The 25,978-nt window shown below is 42.1% G+C and overlaps 1 protein-coding gene and 1 pseudogene across 1 annotated transcript in view; both read left to right on the top strand.

The window, feature by feature from the left end:
- Nucleotides 1-16,463: 16,463 nt before the first annotated feature.
- MYH15 (myosin heavy chain 15) overlaps nt 16,464-25,978 on the top strand; it is a 171,487-nt gene continuing 161,972 nt past the window's right edge. Inside the window, exon 1 of the mRNA XM_055419366.2 lies at nt 16,464-16,551. Within this exon, the coding sequence (XP_055275341.2) occupies nt 16,464-16,551 (88 nt within the window). The remainder of the gene's footprint in view (nt 16,552-25,978) is intronic.
- On the top strand, nt 23,446-25,396 carry LOC129551509 (kinesin-like protein KIFC1 pseudogene; annotated as a pseudogene).

Here is a 25,978-nt window from a genome sequence, read left to right as displayed (position 1 = left end):
AACAATGGACTGGTTCCAAATTGGGAAAGGAGTACATCAAGGCTGTATATTGTCATCCTGCTTATTTAACTTACATGCAGAGTACATCATGCAAAATGCCAGTCTGGATGAAGCACAAGCTGGAATCAAGATTTCTGGGAGAAATATCAATAACCTCAGATAGCAGATGACACAACCCTTATGGCAGACAGTGAAGAGGAACTAAAGAACCTCTTGATGAAAGTGAAAGAGGAAAGTGAAAAAGCTGGCTTAAAACTCAAAGTTCAAAAAACAAAGATCAGGGCATCTGATCCATCACTGATCCCATCTGGTCCCATCACTTCATGGAAAATAGATGGGGAAATAATGGAAACAGTGACAGACTTTATTTTCTTGTGCTCCAAAATCACTGCAGATGGTGACTACAGCCATGAAACTGCTCTTTGGAAGAAAAGCCATGACAAACCTAGACAGCATATTAAAAAGCAGAGACATTACTTTGCCAACAAAGGTCTGTCTAGTCAAAGCTATGGTTTTTCCAGTAGTTGTGTATGGACGGGAGAGTTGGACCATAGAGAAGGCTGAGCAATGAAGAATTGATGCTTTAGAACTATGGTTTTGGAGAATACTCTTGAGAGTCCCTTAGACTGCAAAGAGATCAAACCAGTCAATCCTGAATATTCATTGGAAGGACAGATGCTGAAGCTGAATCTCCAATACTTTGGCCGCCTGATGTGAAGAGTTGACATTAGAAAAGACCCTGATGCTGGGAAAGGTTGAAGGCAGAGAAGAATGGGACAACAGACGTTGAGATGGTTGGATGGCATCACCGACTCAATGGACATGAGTTTGAGGAAGCTCCGAGAGAGGTGATGGACAGGGAAGCCTGGCGTACTGCAGTTAATGGGGTTGCAAAGAGTCAGACCTGACTGAGTGACTGAACAACAACAACCAGACTCATGAAAGAAGTTTCCAGATTCTTTATAGCATTAGGCAATTGATGAACCTGAGCAATGGATGAGAAAAAAGTCTTTTTTATGTAGTGGTGCCTGCTCACTTTTGGTTGATACCAATTTTCCAAATAAGTAGGCATCATCTGCAATAAAATGTCTATTCCCACTTGACTAGAGAAGAAGATTATTGGAGAGTGGCTGTGTTGGAAGAGAGAAGTTCTGGAAAGTAAACAAGCTCTGGAAAAATATTAGAAGTGAATTCATTGATGTATTTACTCATCATTCATGTATGTATTCAGAGTAGTATAAAGTCTTTATAAAAGATATATTTTCTCCAAAATCATTAATCTCAAAATCTCTTAACTAATTGTTTTGAAACTGTTGTGGTAGGTGTTTCCCCATCTTCCAAAGTACAGAGACACCTAGTTTTGGGCTGAGCATGAGGCCACCTGAAGTAAAGACTGTTTCATTATCTCTCTTCACTCTCCTCTCTCTTTTTTCTGAGAAAAAAATCTTTAAAGGAATTGGCCCTTCTCTTTTCCTTCTTTCTTCTGAACTGGAAATGGACAAAATGACTGGATCTCCAACAGAATCTTGAGACATGAGCTGACATGGGGAATGGAATCATCAGGGAAAAGAAACTTGACCCCTTGCATTGGGATGTACATGCAAGCTCTGGATGAACTCCTTCTTAACTTCACTTTATGACAGAAATAAACTTCTATCTTATTTGTCATTATTTTGGAGTTTTCTGTTCCCAACTTGTTCATTTGCAAAGGGCAATTTTGTTATTGTTGTCATTCCCCGTGGCAACTAATACTGGGACTACCAAGAAATACTGGCTAAATATAACCATTTATAATCCCCCAAAGCTAAACAAAAATATTGTTAGTTATAAAAAGAAAAGATAGGTATATCTAACTGTATCAAAATATAATATAACTGTTACCACAAATAAATTCAGGAGACAAACAATATGACAAATTAAACTGATGATACAGATGGCAGACAAAGGATTAGGATAAAAAATGTACAAAGAACAACTGCAAAACTGACAAGAAAAACCAAATACCCCCATAGGAAAATAGGCAAAATAAACAGGCAGAATAAACAACTCAAACAGGCATGAAATCAAATGGCTGATAAGCTTTTGAAAACATGTTCAAGTTATTTAACAGGCAGGGGAATGAAATTAAAGTTAAAAATGAGATATTACGTTATACTTGTTGGATTATCAGAAATTAAAAAGAATGAGTACTGTCAAGAGTACTTTCATGTATGGCTGGTGAAATTGTGAAGCATTACTGCCTTTTCAGAAAGCAATCTGGCCATATCTATTACAACTTTAGATGTATTTTCTCTGACTTAATATTCCCACTCCTGGGACACTTTCCCAAAGTAATATAACTATGCATAAGGAAATATGTACAAAGATGCCAAGTACAGTATTTTTCATGGTTGCAAAAAAATATAGAAACTTCAGTAGGCTAACTGCTGAATGGCTCAGAACCCTCTTGGCTCAGATGGTAAAGAATCTGCCTGCAATGCAGGAGACCTGGGTTCAATCCCTGGGTTGGGAAGATCCCCTGGAGAAGGAAATGACATCCCACTCCAGTACTCTTGCCTGGAGAATTTCATGGACATAGGAGCCTGGAGGGCTACAGTCCATGGAGTCGCAAAGACTTGGACACAACTGAGCAACTAACACTTGCACTACTTTCACACCATGGAATAACATACAACCATAAAAATGAGGAATTAGAGTTCCTTCAATCGGTTTGACAGGTTTTCAATGACATTATTAAGTGAACAAAGCACGACCTAGATACCTATATATAACAGATCCCATTTTGTTAAACAACCAGGAGCAATGTGTGATGTGTTTCCATATCTTCATGAGCATATCAGCATGGAGAAAACTCAAAATTTTGAATTGTAAATTGTGAACCTGGGTCATTGTATGGGGCAATGGGGAGAAGCAAGAAAAAAGATGTGAGTGAAGTATAAGAAAATGCATGATACAGATTATGGCAAGAGACCAAAGGCAAGCGAGAAAAAAAAAGTGTATACTATGTTTGACTCATTTACATATTAATTATATGTGTATATGCATATATTATACATTATATATATGAATATAAAGACATAACCTAGTAATAACCCTAATTTACACCCAGAAATACTGACCAGCATCTTATTCTAATTGTTTTATTATATAAAATGTATGTTTATTATAGAATATTAGAAAATATGGAGATGTAAAATACATTTTTTGAAGAATCCATAATCTGACAGCCGAGAGACAGCCACTGTTTTTAGATGCATTGAATAATTTTTTATACAGTATGATACTTTTATAACTCATTCTCATTTAAATGCCACTTCTTTAATAATTATCCTCACAAGCTTACAATCTTATTTCCTAACAAACATGAACATATCATTCAATTTCCACACATCAAGTCCTCTGATAAATGTGCTCATTGTCAAATCATATCAATAGAGTAGGGAAGGGAAAAGATGGGTACCCTGAAAAGGAAAGGACTTGATAATTTTGTTTTTTCCTTCTTTTAAATTGCAGCAAACTCCTCTCCATCCTCTCTCCCTAACATACTCTAACATCTTTTATGATATTGACCCTTCTATCTAAGTTAAAAACAGAACAACTTGTTATAAATTGTGATCGCAAATGGTTTAGTAATATCTGTGTAGTCAGTGTTGCAAAACATTTTGTCTTCAGCAATTATTATAGTAAGATTTGATATGTGACTTTTGGGTCTGTATATTAGAGTCCTATGTTGTTGTTTCTCAGTCACTAAGTCATGTCCAACACTTTGTGACCCCCGCGAAATGCAGCATACCAGGCTTACCTGTCCTCCACTATCTCCTGGAGTTTGCTTGATCAAGCTACATTTAGAGTATTTGATCAGCTGCATTTTAAGTAGAATGACTTCTGATCGTCAATATACAACAATTCTTCAAAGAGGTTTCTCTGTTGGGAATACATGGTTACTTTAATGTGATTGTCCAGTCAGTTAGGTGTGGGGTTTGACCATTTGAATATAACAGCTGTTGACAGAATTTAACTCTCATCTGGTTTATTTTTTTAAGATGCAACTTAACTTTACAAGAAGGCTATTGTTTTGCCTTCTCTATTTGAGCCAGAGAATCAGCAACCCTGCCTCACTCTCCTGGAATTATCATAATGATATCATAGCCACGTTTGAATCTCTAGGGCTGGCCTGCCTATCTAACCCTGTAGACCGATTACCAAATGCCAACTGAGCCACATCAGCAGCATCCTGATCCTGCCTTTTCTTTGGATATTTTTTCCAATAGACTGGATCAGAATACTCCCCTTCTCTCAGCACATCTACCTTTGCTCCCCACTACCTGCCCTCAGAGTCTAGAGGAACTTGCCTCTCCTCCTGACTATTCGCTGTTTATTACTTTTAACAGCTGTCTCTTATTTATTCCAAATTAGACCCTTCTGCAAATCCAGTCTGGTTAGCTTCTTCTGCATGTGGACATTTTGAAACCTCAGAGTTCCTTAAAATGCACATTAAACTGTTTTGTCCATTTTATCTTGATTGATTCTTCTTTAAATTTCTAAACACAAGAACACACCCTTTTTCTCAAGGCCCAAACACACATGGAAAATGGCTCCCATTCTGCCAAAGGCCAAGTAGATACCTTCAATGTCCATGTACTACAGACTGAAAGCCAGCCAGGGTGATATTTCTCTTGCTCATCTCATATTGCCTGGGATTCTGTGAGGTTACTGCTGTCAGTTTACCCATTCTAATTAAATTGCATTCCTGTAAGATGCAACAAGGATCATCTCAATTAGGCTGCCAGATTGGCTCACTTTAGCGTAACAGACTGTTATGTAGTACTTGCTTCCCCATTTGTTAGTAGCCCATTTCTGCCTGCAGTACTGTGTAATAGGCCTCAGCAAAGGTGTCTCTCTACTCTATTCTCTTTTTTTCCTCAGTGGGAAATGGTGAATTAACTGGTTTGGGGTAAGAATTATGCAGAACTGGCCCATCAGTGCTGAGAACTGATTGCATGAGCTGTTTCCTATAACCTCAGAGAGTTCTACTTCTTTACATCACTTCCCAAATTATTTTAAACATAGTTCAGAAAGTCCTTTGCTCCAGGGAGACTTTTTCAGGTTTTACAAATGGCTTTCAAGTCCTGGAAAAGTGATTCAAAGCCAAGAGTTTTGTCTAGCTGTTTTCCCCTTTATAGAAATCAGCTAGCTGTCTGCTTCACCTAGAGACTGAGAGAAAATGTCCTGGCAGTTGGAAGAAGAAGATAGCAATATATCTCCTTGGATAGAAAGGACACTCTGTAGAATTATATTTGGGGAGGGGGCAGATATTAAAGAACATTATCAGAATTAAGAATGAATAATTGTATACCGTAATGATTGCGAGAATTGATTTTTGAACCCGAACATTCTAGGTTCAAATCTTGTCTCCAAAAATTACTAGCTTATCACCTCTGCCTCTATTTTCTCATTTGTAACATGGGAATAATGAAAGTCCTACGTTTTAGTGTTGATCTGAGGCTTACATAAATTCAAATATGCAGAGTACTTAGAACAGTGCTTAGAATATAGAAACTCATTAATATGTGTTCTTAGTATTCTTAGAGTGGCCTAAATAAATAGTAGAAAACTATTGTTGAACTGTTAACTTGGAAATGTGAAAAATGTTGAGACCCTTAGCTTGATTGTTCAAAGTCACTGGGAGAAATAGCATTAGACGCCAAGACTCCAAAATTGATGTCACGAGAGAGGGGTATTGCTGCTTCTCTTATTAATATTGTCTAATCCTATTATGCAGCAAGCATTTAAAGAACGAGTTAAATTAGCCTGCGGATTTTGGTTATAGAAATGGAATAGTTTTCTGACACCCTACACCCACACCTCAGAGACATTTTGGGTGCCAAATCCAGATCCATGGGTTCAATTTCTCAAAAACCAGCAGACAAATTTAGAAACAATGGCAAAATTGTCTGAAGTTGTCATTGTTGACCTTTACAAAAGTGTATAAAGTCTTGATTCAGCACTGGCCTGCTCATTTCCTTTGCTCTTTTCAAGGTAGGTTTTTCTCTTCTTCCTTTGACACTGGTAGGCTGAATGATGAGTATGAAAGACAATTTGCAATCTTTACTGCTCTTTTTACCTTGGGGGCTATTCATTATATGAAATGAAATATTTTAAGAAAAAAAAAACCCCTTGTGTTTATTGAATAGAATCCTTCTGGGATTATAATTTTAACAATTTTATTTTCATTATAATCTCTTAGCAAATGTATATCCCTTATTGGATTTATGCTGGAAACAATTTGTTGACTAGTCTTGTCTCCTAGTAGATTAAATCTTGAGAACAAAAGTCATGTATTAATTGTTCAGGTATTCCAAGTATTTTGCCAATTTTTGTCATGTACCGTGTGTTCAAAAACTATTTGTTGAATTTATTGAACTGGAATACATAATACTCCAGTTTTATTTTAGAGAAATGTATCTTTGAATATCTAGCATGTGAAGATGTTGATTATAATTGGATTATAATTATACATAGTTGAAATTCATATAATTATCCTGGGTTAAGGTCATATCATTTAGAAAAATACAAAATCAACGAAAATAATACAAATAAAACCTTTGATTTATATTATACGCAACTTTTAGAGTTACTAAAATATTTAATGCATATCATTTGGGTAATAATATCACTAGCAATTCTAAACTAGGTGTTAAGCTATTATGCCAATTATTGGTCACTGACCCAAAGGAATATTTTACTAGACTATGACAATGTTCTGTTCTATCTAATAGTTTACTCTCTGAGTGTGGTTTTAACGAGTGTTTTATGGGAGAATGTATTTGCCTTCAACTCCGAAGCACAAAGATACAACCCCTAATCTTAGTTTTCTTCAGTTCCTCTTCATAGATCTATCATGAGTATTTTTTCTAAACTCTGCTCAGAACTGTCTACACTTTCAGCCTAGCCCCACTGTCACTGGCTGGTGAATTTAGGCCAATTGTTTATTTTATTGGTCCCTTTCATAATCACCTCTAAATTATGGAGCACTGAGAGAACTGATAATAACTTTTAGTTCTAAAATTCCATGGATTCAAAAATCTTAGAATATAGTTTTGACTTCTTAACAATTATTAATATTTTTCTTTAAAAAATAAGCTATTCCTCTATGGGGTCACACAGAGTCAGACATGACTGAAGCGACTTAGCAGCAGCAGTAGCAGCTAAGTCAGTTTTTTTTAATACAATCAACCAGTTGATTTTTATTCAAATTATACTCCTTTTATACCATAGACCTAGATTTTCATTTCTCATCCAAAGTAGAGAATGGGGTGGTGATACTTTTCTAACCAAGGACACGATGCCTCCTAAGCTGAAGTTCAGCAAGAATGCTGTATGGCATCATGCTTAGGAGCATGAGTTCAGAAGTCAGACTGATGGGTCTAATTTGCTTGCTGGTTCATGTACTAAGCATTTATCAAGGCCCTACTCTGTGCAGATGTCTGGCATCCGCTCTGAATGGAGCAGACCTATTCCCTGCCCTAGGAGCAGACCTACTCCCTGCTTATATTTGGTCAGGAAGCTAGAATTTCAACAGATAATACAGAATGAAGATTACCATGATACATGTAGTAAAGGGATCTAAGAACATATCTAAGAGAGACACAGCCTAGAGAACACTTCCTGGAGAAACACTGCTTAATGGAGACCCAAAGAGTAATGAGGAACTAGCCAGAGGCAGAGGGGAAGGATTGAGTGTTCCAACCAGAGGTCACCTCCTGTGTGAATGCCCAGAGATCAGAGAGTACTCCTTGGTGATTCCTAGGAATACACCAGCCAGGGCTTGTCTGTCATGAGAGTATGGGAGGCAGGGTGGGGACATCAGGCAGAACAAATGCTGGAGAGCTCTGCAAGTCCTGTTAATATTTTGGACTTAATCTTAAATTTAAAAAGTAGAAAGGTTTTAAATAAGATAGTAGTATGACTGTGTCCCTGTGCATGTGACCTCATTCTGGATTGGCTGCTGTCAAGAGACCAAACCAAAGAGTAAAGCAATAAGCCAAGAGAGAAATGATAATGGCCTTGATTGGGTGCTGGTGGAGAATGGGAAAATATAGATGGTTCTGATAGATATTTAGATAAAGAGTCAGCAGAGCTTGGCAAATGATTGGATATGAAGGTGAAGGGAGAGATAGGAATCAAGGATGACTTTCATGTATCCAGATTCCCCCCCTCCCCAACCAGAGACATCACTTACTACCTCTCCAAGTTTGTGTCTTTATAAAATGTGGGTTATTATAAATGTCTTCATAGAACTGCTATGAGATTAAAAGAGTTAATATATGTAAAGCACATAAGCCAGTACCTGGTGTCCAATCAGTTCAGTTCAGCTGCTCAGTCACATCCAACTCCTTGCGACCCCATGAACCGCAGCACGCCAGGCCTCTCTGTCCATCACCAACTCCAGGAGTTTACCCAAACCCATGTCCATTTTGTCAGTGATGCCATCCAACCATCTCATCCTCTGTCATCCCCTTCTTCTCCTGCCCTCAATCTTTCCCAGCATCAGGGTCTTTTCAAATGAGCCAGCTCTTTGTATCAGGTGGCCAAAGTATTGGAGTTTCAGCTTCAACATCAGTCCCTCCAATGAACACCCAGGACTAATCTCCTTTAGAATGGACTGGTTGGATCTTCTTGCAGTCCAAGGGACTCTCAAGAGTCTTCTCGAACACCACAGTTCAAAAGCATCAATTCTTCAGCGCTCAGCTTTCTTTACAGTCCAACTCTCACATCCATACATGACAGAATGTGGTCCACTGGAGAAGGGAATGGCAAACCACTTCAGTATTCTTGCCTTGAGAACCCCATGAACAGTATGAAAAACAAAAACAAAAAAACGGTGTGCAATAAATCCTCAGAAATGGTAGCTATTATTTGCTCTTATAAAATAGTGTTGCTACTGACTCCATGGGTACCATCTTAGGGCCATTTGAGATTCTTTCCTTTGGAAACTTTTATTTTTAAAATACAATTAGAAGTGAGAGGGTCATGCTTCCATGGTCTGCATCACCCTGTGTACAGCTCTATCCTAGCATTTTTCATGGGGGATTGTAAGAATTGATACACACCCCTGTAGCCCAGCCCTCAGTTGGATGGGACCTTCTTGAGGTCCTATTGCTCTTTTAACGCATAGTACCTAAGAGGGCATACTTGACAATGAATGCATAACGAAATTTAATTAGAATTTTTTCCTTTGGGTAAATAGCAAATAGCTGAGTACAGAGAATCAGAATTTTGATCCAAGGTGGGGAGACAGAAAGAAATGAGACAAGGAGGCAAGGTCTTGTTGGACAGGATAGAAGGGCCCCCAGAAGCTGGGAGGGGGCACCAGTGGAAGGGGGTTGCTCAAGAGGAATGTCACTGATAAAGCACTGTGTTTGTTGGGGATGGGTCTTTGATTAGTTAATTAGCACAGGGGAAGAGAACAGAAAGAGGAAGGTATCCCAGAACCAGGGAGTAGGATTAGAGACCAAAAAGTACCATTAGAATCTGTCTTTAGAAAGAAGATCATTAGAAAGGACAGTTTCTGTGGCGTGATGGAAGGTGGTAGGCTGGGGAGAGACCGGGAGGAGGGGGAGCAGAACGGCAAGTGAGCTCTGGACCACCTGGAGATGTAGAGCTGGAATCGTTATCACTCCTTGGAGTGCTCCAAGTAATAATTTGTGCAACACACTTGATTTATAATTCAATTCACCTCGATACTTTAACATTTCTCTCCTAAGACCCAGCTTTTTTAGAAAGCTAATCTGCATGTAAATAAATAAAATGTAGGTATTATAACTGGTTAAGGGGTGGCAGATTTATGCATAAAGACACAGTGATCAGCAGTTTTTTACCGAGTAAACCTTGCTGAGTTGAGGCATGTAACAGATTATCCCAGCAGCATGAATATTAGGAGATATAGGCACCTTTGTTTGTCTCTCCAGTCGTGCCCCTAATTAAGAGCATCTTGTAGCATTTCCCCAGATTTGTGGTGTTCAGTGGGCCTTGTAAGTAAACGTATTTCACTTACTGCCTTGAGACACATGTTCCAGCTTGTTGGGAATCATTTAAGTGCTTGATAATTCTCCCCTTCCTCTGTTGACATCTGGATAAATCCATTCTCGTTTGCAGGCACTTTGTCTCCAATTTTAATAATGGAAGAGGCTTTGTTGAGAGATTCGTAGTGTTTGTTTACTCAGAGGAATATTAATATTTCTTATTTCTTGCATCACGGTTTCCCAGCAGTGGAAGCCTTTGAAAGTAAACACGCATAATAACCTAACTTGATGAAGAACTCAAGTGAATTAATCAATTATGATGAAACCAATTTGAAAACTGTTGGGGTTGCTAATACTTTACCTCTTTTAACAAATTGCTTAATAGACATAGAGTTTCTGCTTACAGTGAGGGCAATAAAATGCCAAGGTGGTGAGGATTTCAAAGGAGACAGTCTCTATGTCCCCTCCCTCTAGAAATGTATCATCTAACCCTGACTGAAAGAGGAAAGACTGCTGGAAAGACCACCCACTGTGGTCATTGGTGAGAGGACTAGAGTCAGTGTGACCTCCCAGGACAGAGCACTACCCAAGTAAATGATACCCTTGTCTCACCTGCATCCACCCAAATACAGCTGCCACTTTGTGAATTTTGTCCCCCACTCTTCCCAAAGGTATTGTCCTTTATTATGGTTTTACACATCTCAGATTCTCTAATCAATTTAGCATTGAAACCCAGAACAAACGCTTGTGAATAGTAATAAGAGTAGTTAACATACACTGGAATTTTACAATGCACCAGACACTGTGCTGACTTTTATTTATATATAACCTTCACATCATCTTAGGAGATTAAATAAGAATCTGTATTAGTACAAAGACTGGAACATCATGTCTTCCTTAAGAATTTTTGATGGCAAAGCCAGAAACACACTGAAGATAATTTAAGGTTGAGTTTAGAGGAATGAATTAGGGATTTTCTGGAAGGTTATTGAAAGATTTTTTGAAAACCAAAGGCAGGGACTGAATCTAGGTCTCAAAAGCTCTGTGATTGCGAAAGTTACTTGGCACATAAGGAAGCAAGCTCTCCTTCTCTTTCCTCGGTCCCTAATTGCCGCTTCTCCTCCTTCTTATGATTCCCTCTCTGTTGAAGTTTCTGCTGATTACCATGCATGTGGCACCACGTGACCGCACCGCAATGCCCACCTCAACCCCAAATCTGTACCACTCAGTTCAAGCAAAGGACCCAGGGTGAGCGTGGCATCTAAGTCCTGAATCTGTCTTCCAGGAACAGACACCCTGATTGGATCGGGTACTCAGACTTGGTGTATTTGCTGGGCCAGGACACCAGTGTCACCTGACAGACACAATAGCTTGTGTTTCTTTGCCTGTGGGTGATGGCAGGAGCTCCTCAGAGGAGTGTGTGGGCTCAGTGGGTATGCAAAATCATGTCTGCTAAAAGTAGCTAAGAACCAAATAATTATAGAATCAATAGGACTTGGGGATCAATTGAATGTGAGCCCGAGAAAGAAGGAGAAATTGTAAATGACTCACAGGGTTCATTTCGAAAGATGGGAACCCTTCCGTTGAAGCATCAGGAAGGGGATAATTGGGGAGGGATGGGACCTGTCCGAGAACAGTGTCAAGAACTGTATAACCCAGTCTGAGGTTTTAGCTGAGTGGTAAGTGGGAGTCATGGCCACACAAATACCTCTTCCCCTGGCTTCCACCATCTCCTGGGCTTCTGCTGCATAACCAGCACTACTCCTTCCCGGGATGTGAAGATTTTTCTCAGCAAATTTGACTAAGTGTAGCCATAATTCAAGATGGAAGGAATACCCTCACCCAACCCTGCCCGACCTAGTTCCAATCTCTAACTCTAAGAGAGCTAAGAGTGTATTTATCCTGCTCAACCCTGAAGCCCCCCAAACCTAGTATGGGCAGTTACTAATGGGCAATATGAATATATTGAGTGAGAGAATAAATGGATGTTCTCAAAAAGCTATTGAAAAAATACCTAGAGACAGAACCGCAGAAAATACCACCAGCAAGCATAGAAGTAGCTGATTTCCAAGCTAGAGGTTTTATTCTTAAAATTCCTGAATTACTCTAGACTTAAAAGGAGGGTAAACAATTTTTTCCAGCTTACATGGGACTTTCCTGGTTTGAGTACTAAAAGTCCCAAATCCTGGGAGATACTTCAATCCCCAGCCACCCTGGAATGGCTGGTCACTCAAGCTGGTGTCACTTCTCACACAGCTGTTAACTTACCATCTGCCAAGGACAGCTAGGTTCTGACCAGCTTGATCCTTTCCAGGCCAAGGAGAAAAGCTCACATGTCAACTCTCCCTTTCACATAAGGCCTTCCCACCCCTTACCTTCACTTGGTAACCAAGATGTTTAACTCAGGAAATTGTGTCATGTGAGTGTAAATGGGATCATGGTAGTTTGTATACTTACTTACTTGGTCCCTGAAAAAGTGAGTGCTGGAACAGAGCAGGAATAGTTGTTTGGCTCTTCCACAGACATGTATGAGTATCTAAGGCCTCTCTCTGAGTCCAGCTTTCTGAGAGTAACATTGTCTACTACAGCTGCTGCTGCTAAGTCGCTTCAGTCGCGTCCAACTCTGTGCGACCCCACAGTCAGGGGCCCACCAGGCACCGCCGTCCCTGGGATTCTCCAGGCAATAACACTGGAGTGGGTTGCCATTTCCTTCTCCAATGCATGAAAGTGAAGTCTCTCAGTCATGTCCGACTCTTAGTAACCCCATGGACTGCAGCCTACCAGGCTCCTCCGTCCATGGGATTTTCCAAGCAAGAGTACTGGAGTGGGTTGCCATTGCCTTCTCTGTTGCCTAAGTACTCTGTAAATGGGCTTCCCTGGTAGCTCAAACAGTAAAGAATCTGCCTGCAATGCAGGAGACTTGGGTTCGATACCCAGGTCAGGAAGATCCCCTGGAGAAGGGAAAGTCAACCCACTCCAGTATTTTTGCCTAAAGAATTCCATAGACAGAGGAGACTGGCAGGCTACAGTCCATGGGGTCACAAAGAGTTAGATATGACTGAGTGACTAACACACCCTGTAAATAATGGATACATGTAATGTGGACCTTGTACTCACTTCAAAGGCGCTCAGGTGGGTCATCCTCTTGGCCTTAGTTACTTCCCTCCAAACAGTTATACTCCTGGCAATGCAGTTTCCTCCTGGATAGTGCTCTTTTCTACATCTTTAATTATGCTAAATGGTCCAGGATAGGAAAACGATTTACACAGCTATGTGCTCTGTATCTTGATGTGAGCTCTTTATCCTTGGTGTTATAATAAGAACTACTTTAAAAAATCTGTTAAATGTGAAAGTACATGCACATGCCACAAATTGAAACAGACCAGAATAGTATGAAGTGTAGAGTAACTGTCTCCTCCTCCCACCTATATCCTGTCCCCACTCCCCAGATATCCGTTTCTTAGGTATCTTTCCAGGAAATATGTACATGCACACATAAACACACACTCACACTCCAGGAAATTTATGGATCTCTTCCATTTCAAAATATACTTCCTGAGTTCTACTGTCTATTGCATACAAGTCACCAGGAAGTCACACATAGTGAGAGGAGGATACAGTTCAGTTCTCTCACAAATAGTTTCACAACTCGTCTCCCTGACTACAGCTTCTTTCTTTTTCAATCCACCCTGGATGTGCTGCCAGAACCATTTTCCTAAAATACTGCTTCCCCTCATGCCCTTGCCCAGAGTTTATGATGTTTTCTAGAGTCTATTCCAAAACTTCTCTGCCTGACTTTCAGAGCTGTCCTTTATCTAGCTCCATTTTATCTATTCAAGTGCTTAACATGTATTATTGTTCAGTTCAGTTCAGTTCATTCACTCAGTCGTGTCCGACTCTTTGCGACCCCATGAACCACAGCACGCCAGGCCTCCCTGTCCATCACCAACTCCCAGAGTTCACTCAAACTCATGTCCATCAAGTCAGTGATGCCATCCAGCCATCTCATTCTCTGTCGTCCCCTTCTCCTGCCCCCAATCCCTCCCAGCATCAGAGTCTTTTCCAGTGAGTCAACTCGTCTCATGAGGTGGCCAAAGTATTAGAGTTTCAGCTTTAGCCTCAGTCCTTCCAATGAACACTCAGGACTGATCTCCTTGCAGTCCAAGGGACTCTCAAGAGTCTTCTCCAGCACCACAATTCAAAAGCATCAATTCTTCAGTGATCAGCTTTCTTCACAGTCCAACTCTCACATCCATACATGACCATGGGAAAAACCATAGCCTTGACTAGACGGACCTTTGTTGGCAAAGTAATGTCCCTGCTTTTTAATATGCTATCTAGGTTGGTCATAACTTTCCTTCCAAGGAGTAAGCGTCTTTTAATTTCATGGCTGCAATCAGCATCCACAGTGATTTTGGAGCCCAAAAAAATAAAGTCTGACACCGTTTCCACTGTTTCCCCATCTATTTCCCATGAAGTGATGGGACCAGATGCCATGATCTTTGTTTTCTGAATGTTGAGCTTCAAGCCAAACTTTTCACTCTCCTCTTTCACTTTCAGGAGGCTTTTTAGTTCCTCTTCACTTTTGCCATAAGGGTATTGTTGTTACGAATCCTAAATCTGAATGCTTACCTGCAGAAAGGTCAATTTTGTCTTTTCCTCCTGGGAAATATCACTCCTTATCCTATCTCTGGGCTTTGGCTCATGGACTTCTGATGAGTACTTCTGTCTTGTGAAATGTCCCTATAGATTATGACTAGTCCTTGCATTGTGTAGGGAAGGAAAGTGAACATAGAGAAATTGTGGCTTTCTGTTAATATAAACTGTATGCTTATTTTCTAGCAGAAATAAAACTAACTTTTGGGCTGGACCAGTAGACTTTGCGCTAAACCACACTCCAGAGATGCTGTCATGGATGAACCCAAGTCACCACAAAGCAGAAAATAGATTAAGTGCCATAAAATACATGATTAGGCTTGTTAATTTTCATGCATGTGTGAAGTAGAAAGTGATTACAGTCCATTCAGGAGGGAATAGACCATGGAGCTCTTTAGTCATGAGGTAAATCAGAGCTAAGCCACCTTGGAAAGTCCTCCTCTACCTTCTCATCTATAAAATGAGGCTACTAAGACTTGCCCATGCAAATGACTGGAGAGGAAAAAACCTAAGAACGTTTTTGTCCAATTAGCATGACCTCTCATTTGCGATTGTGACAGCCAAGATTTTTTTCTTCTCATTTTCAAACGTGAAGTGTGCAGATTAAAGATAAAATAAGTAAAGTGTAGGGTATAGCATGAACATTCAATGAATTTAGTCCTGATAATTTGCCTAGCAACCCAGTCCATCCAAGACCGGAAACTGCCTTGCTTGAGCTGATGTACTCCTTACTCCGTTCACTCTATTCACCACAAAGCCTGCTTCCCTCCTCTGGCATGTGCTGTCCTAGCACAGCTCCTTAGATGTCTGTCAGCAGTTTCATGTACTGCCTGCTCCCAGACACTCACCTCTGCTGCAGTACTCACCTTTTTATTCCTTTATTCACTAATGCTGAGCATTTGTCTGAAAAACTTCCCTCTTTCCTGCCATGATCCGGCTACAATGCACCATCTTCCTGGGTCTACCTGGATACCTGCAAGCCTTTCCTCCACTCCTACAAGGGCCCTAGTGTCCAAAACCCTCTGTTTCTCAGTCTACTCCATCCCACCACCCACCAGGGTCAGAGCTCGGGGCTTCAGGTTTGCATGATGACTTTTATAGGCTGTGGGCATTTTTGTCTTTGTGGGCTCCTTCCTTCACAAAAAGTACTAAAAACTGGATTTTACAACTGTGTTGGTTGATATAAAGACTGATTAATATAATCCAGGCTGGTTTCATCATTATATGTCATTAATATTATTTTCACATATTTCTCCTGCTTTTTTTTTTTTTTGATGTGAACCATTTTTAAAGTCTTTAATTTGTTATAATATTGTTTGCGTTTTATGTTTTGGTTTTTTGGCCACAAGGCATGTGGGATCTTAGCTCCCTGAGCTGGGGTCAAACCCCCACCACTTGCGTTAGGAGGCAAAGTCTTAACCACTAGATCACCAGGGAAGTCCCTTTTTCTTCTGATTTTAGAAGAAATTAAAATATTTTTGTGGCCCCCTAAAAGCATTGTGGACTCTAGGCATTGAACTTTCTGTCTGTGCCTCCCACATAAATGGATCCTGCTAGAGTAAGACTCCCTGTGTACAACTTCATCATATACTTGAGACATGGCAGAGAGGTAGTTAAAAAGAAAACTCAACACTTGATGGTCTGTCTATGGTGAATAATTTCTCCCCTCAGTTCCTGATGACTTCTTTCCCCTGGTTCCTACCTACACCTGTCTTCTGCAGAGTGAATCTTTTTGGCTTATTTTAAGGTCTCAGTCTGACTGGGAGGATCACTTTAAGGAGGATGGACCTGTCGGAGCTCGGTGAGGCTGCAGCCTTCCTCAGGATAAGCAAGGATGAGCTGCTTCTGCTCCAGGCCATGGCCTTCGATGGTAAGTCTTGTGGCAGCTGCTAGCTTCACTTTATTTTAATGCTTCCAGGTGGCAACCGAGATATCTGAGTGGAGGAGCTGTCATTTCTGGAGCCTAACTTATTTGCTTGGAGTGCAGGATGTCTCTGTGAACCTCTGAGCAATGGAGAAGTTCAGGATGTGGAGGGTAAAGATGCGGGTTTGTGAGGAAGAGCATGAGGACTGGGAGGCAGCCCAGACGCTGGTTCTGGTTGCTAAGACAGGTTTTCTCTCTAAGGAAGCACTGTTACGACCCAGTAGTAGATATAATGGTCATCTGAGTTAAATTCAACCATTCCAGTCCATTTTAGTTCACTGATTCCTAAAATGTCCATGTTCACTCTTGCCATCTGTTTGACCACTTCAAATTTTGCCTTGATTCAGGGACCTGACATTCCAGGTTCCTATGCAATATTGCTCTTTATAGCATCGGGCTTTACTTCCATCACCGGTTACATCCACACCTGGATGTTGTTTTTGCTTTGGCTCCTTCTCTTCATTCTCTCTGGAGTTATTTCTCCACTGATCTCCAGTAGCATGTTGGCCTCTTATCAACCTGGGGAGCTCATCTTTCAGTGTCCTATCTTTTTTTCCTTTTCACACTGTTAATGGGGTGCTCAAGGCAAGAATACCGAAGTGGTTTGCCATTCCCTTCTCCAGGGGACCATGTTTTGTCAGAACTCTACACCATGACCCATCCATCTTGGGTGGCCCTTGGGCACAGCTCAAAGTTTCACTGAGTTAGACGTCTGTGATCCATGTGATCAGTTTGGTTAGTTTTCTGTTTATGTAGTTTCATTCTGTCTGCCCTCTGATGGCTAAGGATAAGAGACTTATGGAAGTTTCCTGATGGGAGAGACTGACTGAGGGGGAAACTGGGTCTTGTTCTGATGGGAGGGGTTATGCTCAGTAAATCTTTAACCCAATTTTCTGTGATGGCCAGGGCTGTGTTCCCTCATGTTGTTTGACCTAAGGCCGAACTATGGTGGAGGTAATGGAGATAATGGAGACCTCCTTCAAAAGTTCCTACGCACGCACTGCCACACTCAGTGCCCCCGACACTGAAGTAGGCCACTGCCAACCCACACCTCTACCGGAGACTCCTGTCCACTCACGGGCAAGTCTGGGTCAGTCTCTTGTGGGGTCACTGCTTCTTTATCCTGGGTCCTGGTGCACACAAAGTTTTGTTTGTGTCCTTCAAGAATCTGTTTCCCCAGCCCTGTGTAAGTTTTAAGCTCTATTGTGGAATTAATGGCAACCTCTTCCAAGAGAGCTTATGCCATACCCAGGTCTGCTACATCCAGAGTCCCTGCCACTGTGGCAGGCCACTGCTGACCGGTACCTCTGCAGTAGACACTCAAAAACAGTTCTGGCTCAGCCTCCGTGGGGTCTCTGGATCCTGTTGCACACAAGGTTTGTTTGAGCCCTCTGAGTGTCTCTGGCAATTATGAGGTTTGATTCTAAATGCGATTTCCCCTCTCTGACCATCTTGCAGTGGCTTCTCCTTAGCCCTTGGATGTAGAGAATCTTTTTTTGGTAGGATCCAACATTCTTCTGCCAATGGCTCTTCAGCAGCGAATTGTAATTTTGGAGTTCTCTCAGGAGAAGATGAGTGCACATCCTTCTACTCTGCCATCTTATAGATGGGATGACAGTCGTATCTACTATTGTGGGCAAGAATCCCTTAGAAGAAATGGAGTAGCCATCATGGTCAACAAAAGAGTCCAAAATGCAGTACTTGGATGCAATCTCAAAAACGACAGAATGATCTCTGTTCATTTCCAAGGCAAACCATTCAATATCACGGTAATCCAAGTCTATGGCCCAACCAGTACTGCTGAAGAAACTGAAGTTGAATGGTTCTATGAAGACCTACAAGACCTTATAGAACTAACACTTGAAAAAGATGTCCTTTTTATTATAGGGGACTGGCATGCAAAAGTAGGAAGTCAAGAGATACCTGGAGTAATAGGCATATTTGGCTTTGGAGTACAAAATGAAGCAGGTCAAATGCTAATTGAGTTTTGCCAAGAGAACGTACTGATCATAGCAAACAACCTCTTCCAACAACACAAGAGAAGTCTCTACACATGGACATCACCAGGTGGTCAACACCGAAATCAGATTGATTATATTCTTTTCAGCCAAAGATGGAGAAGTTCTGTAAAATCAGCAAAAACAAGACTGAGAGCTGACTGTGGCTCAGATCATGAACTCTTTATTGCCAAATTCAGACTTAAATTGAAGAAAGAAGGGAAAGCCACTAGACCATTCAGATATGACCTAAATCAAATCCCTATAGAGTCGAAGTGACAAATAGATTCAAAGGATTAGATCTGATAGACAGAGTGCCTGAAGAACTATGGACAGAGGTTCACAACATTGTACAGGAGGCAGTGGTCAAGACCATCCTCAAAAAAGAAATGCAAAAAGGCAAAATGGTTGTCTGAAGAGGTCTTACAAATAGCTGACAGAAGAAGAGAAGCTAAAGGCAAAGGAGAAAAGGAAAGATATACCCATTTGAATGCAAAGTTCCAGAGAATAGCAAGAACAGATAAGAAAGCCTTCCTCAGTGATCAATGCAAAGAAACAGAGGAAAACAATAGAATGGGAAAGACTAGAGATCTCTTCAAGAAAATTAGAAAAATAAGGGAACATTTCATGCAAAGAAAGGCACAATAAAGGACAGAAATTGTATGGACCTAACAAAAGCAGAAGATATTAAGAAGAGGTGGTAAGAATACACAGAAGACCGACACAAAAAAGATCTTCATGATCCAGATAACCATGATGTTGTGATCACTCACCTAGAGCCAGACATCCTGGAATGTGAAGTCAAGTGGGCCTTAGGAAACATCACTATGAACAAAGCTAGTGAAGGTGATGGCATTCCAGTTGAGCTATTACAAATCCTAAAAGATGATGCTGTGAAAGTGCTGCACTCAATATGCCAGCAAATTTGGAAAACTCAGCAGTGGCCACAGGACTGGAAAAGGTCACTTTTCATTCCAATCCAAAGAAAGGTAATGCCAAAGAATGTTGAAACTACCGCACAATTGTACTTATCTCACATGCTAGCAAAGTAATGCTCAAAATTCTCCAAGCCAGGCTTCAGCAGTACATGAACCATGAACTTCCAGATGTTTAAGCTGGATTTAGAAAAGGTAGAGGAACCAGAGATCAAATTGCCAACATCTGCTGAATCATCAAAAAAGCAAGAGAGTTCCAGAAAAACATCTACTTCTGCTTTATTGACTACACTGAAGCCTTTGACTGTATGGATGGATCACAACAAACTGTGGAAAATTCTTAAAGAAATGGGAATACCAGACCACCTGACCTGCCTCCTGAGGAATCTGTATGCAGGTCAGGAAGCAACAGTTAGAACTGGACATGGAACAACAGACTGGTTCCAAATTGGGAAAGGAGTACATCAAGACTGTATATTGTCACTCTGCTTATTGAACTTATATGCAGAGTACATTATGTGAAATGCTTGGCTGGATGAAGCACAAGCTGGAATCAAGATTGCTGGAAGAAATATCAATAACCTCAGATTGCAGATGACTCCATCCTTATGGCAGAAAGCGAAGAACTAAAGAGCCTCTTGATGAAAGTGAAAGAGGAGAGTGAAAATGTTAGCTTAAAACTCAACATTCAGAAAACTAAGATCATGGTATCACTTCATGGCAAATAGATGGGGAAACAATGGAAACAGTGAGAGACTTTATTTTGGGGGGCTCCAGAATCACTGCAGATGGTGACTGCAGCCATGAAATTAAGACTCTTGCTCTTTGGAAGAAAAGCTATGACCAACCTAGACAGCACATTAAAAAGCAGAGACACTGCTTTACCAACCAAGGTCTGTCTAGTCAAAGCTATGGTTTTTCTAGTAGTCATGTATAGATGTGAGAGTTGGACTATAAAGAAAGCTAAGCGCCAAAGAATTGATGTTTTTGAACTGTGGTGTTGGAGAAGACTCTTGAGAGTCCCTTGGACTGAATAGAGATCAAATCAGTCAATCCTAAAGGAAATCAGACCTGGTTATTCATTGGAAGGACTGATGCTGAAGCTGAAGCTCCAACACTTTGACCACCTGATGTGAAGGACTGACTCATTGGATAAGACCCTGATACTGGGAAAGACTGAAGGTGGGAGAAGGGGATGACAGAGGATGAGATGATTGGATGGCATTACCAACTCAATGGACATGAATTTGAGTAAACTCCGGGAATTGGTGATGGACTGGGAGACCTGGTGTGCTGCAGTCCATGGGGTCGCAAAGAGTCAGACACGGCTGAGCTACTGAACTGAAGTGATTACAACACAGACATGCCCTGGAGGGACCTAGATAAAGTCTTTCTCAGAAACCTCTTCATGTGGGTAAATAGCAGGGTAGAGAGAGGGGCTGAGGTTAGACCTTAGGGGTTGGTGCACTGGGAAGAAGAATAAAGGAAGACGCTCCAGGAAGGTGGGCGAGACAGAAGTTGTCCCAGGCCCTCCTCAGGTTTTGCTGATGCTGGAACTTTGCCCCCTGGCTGTCTTCTAGATCAGGAGGGTCACTCAGCCAACACTAAACAGAAGATAATTGGGAGACTTGCTCTCCCTGATGAATAATTTCTTGGTAGTTACAGCAAGAACAAAGGTTAATGAGGATTTATCCATAACATAAAGGCTGAGTACTACATTAAAATCTCTAAATGTTACACTCCTCCCCCCGCCACCCCGTGCCTTTCTTTACATGTCTGGGTTACATGGTCATCTTCTGAATTTTGGTGAATTGGAGATTTAGAGTCAGATTCAAAGTGTGATCCAGCATCAAGCCACTTATATATCTCAATTCCAAAAAAGTGTTCAACAGTGCAGCATAAACCCTGACTGAGAGTCGTTCTAGTACTCCGAATTAGTCAACATTAGAGTTTAATATAACCAATTATAATTCAAGCCAGTTAGGCAGGATATTCTATTTCCATCATAGACCAGTCCTGGATCAGTTCCCAGTTTCCAGTCATTGGGTTTCATTTCTGTGATTGAATTTACGGGGGCTAATTATAATCCATCAAATCATATACAATAACAGAGCTACCCCTGAGGTCAGAAGTGGTCATGCAGAAGCTCATCACAGGTAGTTAGATAATGAGGGACAAGATCCTAGTAGTGCCAGGAGAAAATCAAAATGCCAAAGCATCTGAGATAATTGGATAGAATCAGCACAGTAAAAATTACTTAAAATATCACAATCCACACAATGTCTAATTAATTTTTTTTTTTTTGGCCAAACAATCCTTTCTCATAGAAATGTACTGGCAGCACAAAGAGAGTCAGCAGAAGTTTTCCATCCCCTTGAGCCAGTAGACAATGGAGTATGCTTTTTAAACTCAGGCCAAATGGAAGCAGTGTGATAAGAGTATTTGCCAAGTAGGGCTTCCTTGATGGTTCAGACAGTAAAGAATCTTCCTGCAATGCAGGAGACCTGGTACTCCATCCCTGGGTCAGGAAGATCCCTGGAGAAGGAAATGGCAACCCAGTCCAATATTCTTGCCTGGAGAAATCTATGGACAGAGGAGCCTGGCTGTCTACAGTTCATGGGATCACAAAGAGTCAGACACAACTGAGCGACTTAACACTTTCACTTTGCTTTCAATTCCCTGTCCTTGATTCTTTCTGGCAGTCTAATTAGAGCAAATCACTTTACCTTACTGAGCCTCAGTTTCCTCATCTTTAAAATGGGACCATCTGCTTTCTCTGCCTACCTTCCTCCATGAGGACCAAAGAAGACAATAATGTGAAAAACAAACACAACACATTATTATGATACCTGGGAAAGAAAGCTGGAATCACTGGCTATCAGGAAGGAAGTGTGCTTTCAGAAATAGAAACAAAACACCATTTCAAGGTAAAGGCAAGTGATTTTTACAGAAAAAGTAAACTATTTAAATAACTTCAAAACTAAATCTAGTGCTACTGCAATTTTAATCAGTATCATAGAAAACAGACTTGAAAAGAATACTTCAGATAGATAACAGTTGTTATCTCTGAGTTCCATTATGGGTGGTTATTTATTTATTTATTTCTTGATACAGTTCTCGACTTTTAAAGCTTTTTTGCAATAAACATATGTTCCCTTTATGTTGGGAAAGGTATTTAATCATCTAAAAATATGAAATCATAGAGATAAAACTCCTGAGTATTCAGATGAGAAAACTAATGCTCAAGGAGTTGAGACCATTGCCTTACATTTTCTTAAGCCAGGCCTAAAATCCAGGCCATCTGAATCAAAGCCATTGCTCTCTGTTTCCATCCTTGCAATTATTCACGAGAATGCGAAGAAAAGTTGACTGAGTTCATTTACTTCATCTTCAAAACCATCCTGCTCTGAGACTGGGTCTTGGGTAGTTAAGTGCTTCTGAAAATTCTTCTCTTCCACAGTTTCCAGGGCTGATCAAAGAACTAATCATGAGGCAGGTGATGAACCTTATTTTGGAGGGAAAAATTGGAGGGAAAAAAGCTCAGCATATAAGACAGAGGAAGAATCCTTTAGTGGAAAAGCTCTGACTTAGGAGGTAAATGGGTCTAATTTCTATAGGTATTTTAATGACTGCCACTAATTATCTATGTGACTGAGGACAACTCCCTTAATCTCTTTTCCTAGGTTCTTTTTCTAATAAATAACAAAAGGAAATCTGTGCCAGGTGGTACCCATGTTTCTTTCAGGTAATAACACCTGGTTTATAAACACAGGCAGGGCAGGCAGCTCAGGAGCACAGAGCACGCGTACTCTTGTGTCGCAAGTGCTCAAGAGAACGTGGGTCCCGGGAGCCCCGGCTCTGTGTCCTTTTCACTGCGCTTGCCCGGTGTGAGTGACACCAAGCTGGACATGGAGCCGCAGCAGAGGTCCCCATTGGTGGAAGTGAAGGGGAGAGTAGAGCTGAAGAGACCCCTGGCCAAGACCGCTTCCTGGCTGTCTCTCTTGGGATGCAGGCTGAAGAGGAGGCCTGACCAGATGGAGGAGGCCTGGGCACCAGAATGGCCACGAACCACCCCAGAGCAGCAACCCTCACCTCCATGCCACAGACACAAGGCCAGACCGCAGTGCCCCAAGCTCCCAAGAAGCCAGGACCCTGATGTTCCACAGCTGTTGCCACAGTGCTGAAGACTCAGAAGCCAGGTCTTGTTGTTCCTGCCTAGAAGCCTGGAACAACAGCTGCCCCTTCCATGGTAGAAGGGAAGAAACCCAAATGTCCGGTCTGGGACTTAAAGGGGCAGTTATGTAACTTCAATGCAGAGCTGAAATGCTATGGTGAGAGGAAGCAGATGTTGGACCAGGAGAACCAACAGCTGTGGGACCAGCTCAGGGAGACCCAGCAACAGGCCTTGGCCCTGGGGGCAGAGTGCAGGACACTGGAAGTTGACACTGGAGTTGACCGGGTGCAGGCCCAGGCTGAGCAGGCCAACGGGAGCTGGGGAACTTGACTGCCCAGGTCCTGGAGCTGGAAAAGTGGCTGGACGTGAAGGAGGGCTTAGTGCAAGAGCTCCAGAAAGAACAGCTGAGATTGCAGGAGGAGTGGAGGGGACTGGCTGCCCAGTTGGAAGATCAGGAGAGGAGCCTGCAGACCTCAGAAGCTTCTCTGTTAGACAGCCAAGCGGAGGTGGCATCTCTGTGCCAGAAGGCTGCAGCCTGGGAGCCCTTACTGGCTGAGTGGGAAGAACATCTCCACAGATTCGAGATAGAGCACAGGTAGTTACATAACCAACTGCCGGAACTCAAAGGCAACATCTGTGTATTCTGCCGGGTCTGCCCTATCCTTCCAGGGGAGTCCACCCTATCCCTGGCTTCCTCCAGTTGCCCTCTGGCCCCTGTGGGCCCGCTGACCCCTCCAACCCCCCTCAGCCTCTCCTGGTCTGAGGCCCGATGTGGGACCCTAAGTGGGGCACCAGCTGCCCCTACCGCCATGACTTCTCCTTTGACCGGGTGTTCCCACCAGGGAGTGGACAGGATGAAGTGTTTGAGGAGATTTCCATGCTTGTCCAGTCAGCCCTGGATGGCTATCCAGTGTGCATCTTTGCCTATGGCCAGACAGGCAGTGGCAAGACCTTCACCATGGAGGGTGGACCTAGGGGAGACCCACAGATGGAGGGGCTGATCCCTTGGACCCTGTGGCACCTCTTTTCTGTGGCCCAGGAACTAAGTGGCTAGGGCTGGACCTACAGTTTTGTGGCAAGTTATGTAGAGATCTACAACGAGACTGTCTGAGACCTGCTGGTCACTGAGACCCAGAAGGGCCAGGGAGGTGAATGTGTGATTCGCCAGGCAGGGCCAGGCAGCAAGGAACTTAATGTCACCAACATGCACTATGTTCCGGTCTCCTGTGAGAGAGAGACTAGCCCACCAGAACTGGGCTATCACCCATACAGCCCAGAATGAGCACTCATGTAGTCACAGAGTGTTCCAGCTGCAGATCTCTGGGGAGCACTCTGGCCGAGGCGTGTAGTGCGTGCCCCCCCACCCCCCGCCAGCCTTGTGGACTTGGCTGGGAATGATCAGCTAGAGCGGGGCTTATCCCTCAGCCCTGGGAAGCGGAAACACCTTTGGGAAACACAGGCCATTAACAGCAGCCTGTCCACACTGGGCCTTGACAAGGAGTCTCACGGGCCTTACCGAAACAGCAAGCTCACTTACCTGCAACCGAACTCTGGGCAGCAGTGCTAAGATGCTCATGTTTGTGAACATTTCTCCCCTCGAAGAGAACGTCTCCAAGTCCCTCAACTTCCTACACTTTGCCTCCAAGGTGAACCAGTGTGTTATTGGTACTGTCAACAAGAAATGAAGATGGATCCAGATTTTGTGTGTGTGTGTGTTTGTGTGTGTGTGAATCACATGGTGGGGGTGGGTGGGGGTGTTTTATTGGGAGGGAGCACTGATACCTGGTCTCTCAAATAAAGAAGAGAATTTAAAAAAAATACAGTACCTTACCCTTAAATGCACACAATGTATGCAAATGGTGCTTTTCAAAAACAAGCCTGTTTTCATAAACACAGTTCAGCTCAGTTGCTCAGTCGTGTCCAACTCTTTGCGACCCCATTGACTGCAGCATGCCAGGCCCCCTGTCCATCGCCAGCTCCCAGAGTTTACCCAAAATCATGTCCATTGAGTCGGTGATGCCATGCAACCATAAACACAATGCAAGGCAAAATTAGTTTTTGCAAGAAGATCAAAATGATAGATATAATTAAAGCCAGTATTTAAAATGCTAACAAGTAGAAGCAAATGCAAAATCACCCAGATAGGAACACAAAAATTCTCTTGCCCAGGAGTTTGAGGGGTGAATTGGTTGTAATCAGGGAAATGGAAAGAGAGTACAGTGGAGGTTGTGACAGCAAGGAAGTAGTAAGCAGAGATTCTTTTCAGA

The sequence above is a fragment of the Moschus berezovskii genome, chromosome 1 (assembly GCF_049115385.1).
Source record: "Moschus berezovskii isolate FMDL1 chromosome 1, NW_MosBer_1.0, whole genome shotgun sequence".
Taxonomy (NCBI): domain Eukaryota; kingdom Metazoa; phylum Chordata; class Mammalia; order Artiodactyla; family Moschidae; genus Moschus; species Moschus berezovskii.
The sequence above is the reverse complement of the archived record's forward strand: the minus strand, read 5'-3'. Positions and strand labels throughout refer to the sequence as shown.